Below are 2,500 nucleotides of genomic sequence, written 5' to 3'. Positions count from 1 at the left end.
CACAGAGGCACTGCTACAGCCACAAATTCAGACAAAAAATCTAAACTCTTTCCTCTCTCACACACATACACACGTACACACACACACACACACACACGCACGCACGCACATGCCCACATGCACACACACACATGCCCACACGCATGCACACACACATACACACACACACACACACACACACACACGCAAATACAAACACACACACACACACACACACACACACACACACACACACACACACACACACACATGCAAACACAAACACAAACACACACACACACACACACACACACACACACACACACAACTCCTACAAACCAATTTTATACTCAATACCTTCATTCGGACAAAACTCGCTGCATGGGATTTCCTATAAAACACAACAATTTCGTCCAAATTTCTACAGATTGTGAAACATTTAACCTACTACCTTCACTGTTTGGCCACACTGACATCTCGCTTGAGTCACCATTACACACGGTGGACAAGCAACAACATGACACCTGGACTGACAATAGTGTGATCTACCTGTATAAACAACCGTGTCAACGTCACTAACACTTGGCATTAACTAAAATGTCAAGAAAAGTCTTACCAACCTTGACAAAGATTACCACATGTCAGCTGTTTACCACACACATTGTCACATGTTGGTATAGGATCGAGACAGGAAGTTCTAGGCTTGGCCAGGAGCTCAATGATAGGAGTCTGACTGCATGGGCAGCGATGCACAGATCGAGGAAGAAGTGGACAACTTGGACAGCCATCAGGATGGCACTGTTGTTCACAACTATGATTCTTACAGTCGAGAGGTCTGTTGTACACAATACAGCAAGTCACTCTACACTGTACACACTTGCTGTTTACTAAGACAGGTAAGATACAAACATTCTCTAGCCCCATCAGACCTGCAAGTGTGTGTGTGTGTGTGTGTGTGTGTGTGTGTGTGTGTGTGTGTGTGTGTGTGTGTGTGTGTGTGTGTGTGTGTCCATCTGTTCATCTGTCTGTCTGTGTGTCTGTCTGTCTGTCTGTCTGTCTGTCTGTTTGTCTGTAAACACGATATCTCTTGAACAACTTAACCAATATAAAATTTTCAGAATGTGATCTTGTCAAAGTCTTAGATGAGTTTATAAATTGGCACTGAGGGTCCAGGTCACCAAAACGTGGATTATATGATCCCATTGTAGATGGCTTCTAGCCAATAGAGTTACTGTATTCTTCACACAGATTATGTAATATGCTCATTCATTTTGTGATTAACAAAAAATTAATTAATTAATTAATTAATTAATAATGCATAATAATAAATAAATAATAATTGTGTGTCGTTATGCCCCTCCATAATGGGCAAGTGGAGTCTTTACCCCCATCTCGGCGCCCACCAACCCGGCAGATGAGCACAGCAGGGTACATGTTTCTGTGTAGCCCACACGGCAATCAATGACTAGCCAATTTGATATAGATTGCAGGCATTACGGTGACCACAAACACCAGCACGTCTAGTGGATATCAATGACCACCAGGAAAGCACTAAACGTCATCGTCAATGAACCGTTCGCCAGACCACAGAACTCCCCAATGACTGAAACGAGTCATAGTCTCATGGATAAAGCTATACTATTATTATATGTCATGCTCAGCCAGATCAGTCTGGTTTGTAAAGTCTATTACAAGTACCGGAAGCAAACCCTGCTTCACTAGTACTTAGACCATCACGGCTGTCTAGAAAGAAGACATGACTTTACGAAGGATCCGAGTAGATCCCAGAAGCACTGTTTTCTGTAAGTGCTGCAGGTTGTGATGACCTGGAATAATGTCCAGCCACCGTGCAATACCTGTGTGCACTGTGCCCAAAGCTCCCAAGACCACCGGAATCACCAGTGTTCGACAATGCCACATGTGGCTTATCTCCACTCGCAAGTCGCTGTACTTCGCCAACTTCTCAGCAAGTTTCTTGCCAATGTTGCCATCAGCAGGACAGCTGATATCAATAAGAAGACAAGTGTTTGTCTTCCTATTTCTGAGACAGATGTCTGGACGATTGGCTTTGATCTTCCTGGCAGTGGGGATGGTGGTATCCCACATCATAGTAATGTCATCCGTCTCCACACTATATTATATTATTATTATTATTATTATTCACCGCCGTGGCTTAGTGGTTAGCGACAATGGCCCACTCCATAGTTTGGGGGTTCAAACCCCAGTGACGACAGTAAATTATGAAAGTTGTCTGTCTTTCTCATATTTCTCTGCAATCTATATCAAATTGGCTAGTCATTGATCGCCATGTAGACTACACAGAAACATGTACCCTGCTGACCTCACCTGCCGGGTTGGTGGGCACCAAGATGAGGTAAAGACCCCACTTGCCCATTATGGAGAGGAATAACGACACATAATAATAATAATAATAATAAAGTCATCGAATCTTCCTGCTGCAACTGAAGGACTGGTTGTTGCTGCTCAAGACCAAGCTCTTCGAACTCGGTATTATGAGCAC

At 43.5% G+C, this 2,500-nt stretch overlaps 1 protein-coding gene across 3 annotated transcripts in view; it reads right to left on the bottom strand.

Moving 5' to 3' along the window:
- Positions 1 to 2,500, bottom strand: part of LOC134194500 (transcriptional repressor NF-X1-like) — a 15,368-nt gene that overhangs the window by 8,172 nt on the left and 4,696 nt on the right. For all 3 annotated transcript variants that reach the window (XM_062663437.1, XM_062663438.1, XM_062663439.1), the window contains 3 exons: positions 600 to 814; positions 431 to 528; positions 337 to 370 (listed from right to left, as the gene is read on the bottom strand). In XM_062663437.1, coding sequence (XP_062519421.1) covers positions 337 to 370; positions 431 to 528; positions 600 to 814 — 347 coding nt within the window. The remainder of the gene's footprint in view (positions 1 to 336; positions 371 to 430; positions 529 to 599; positions 815 to 2,500) is intronic.

Source organism: Corticium candelabrum, chromosome 19, assembly GCF_963422355.1.
Source record: "Corticium candelabrum chromosome 19, ooCorCand1.1, whole genome shotgun sequence".
Classification (NCBI taxonomy): domain Eukaryota; kingdom Metazoa; phylum Porifera; class Homoscleromorpha; order Homosclerophorida; family Plakinidae; genus Corticium; species Corticium candelabrum.
This window is presented reverse-complemented; position numbering and strand designations above follow the sequence as displayed.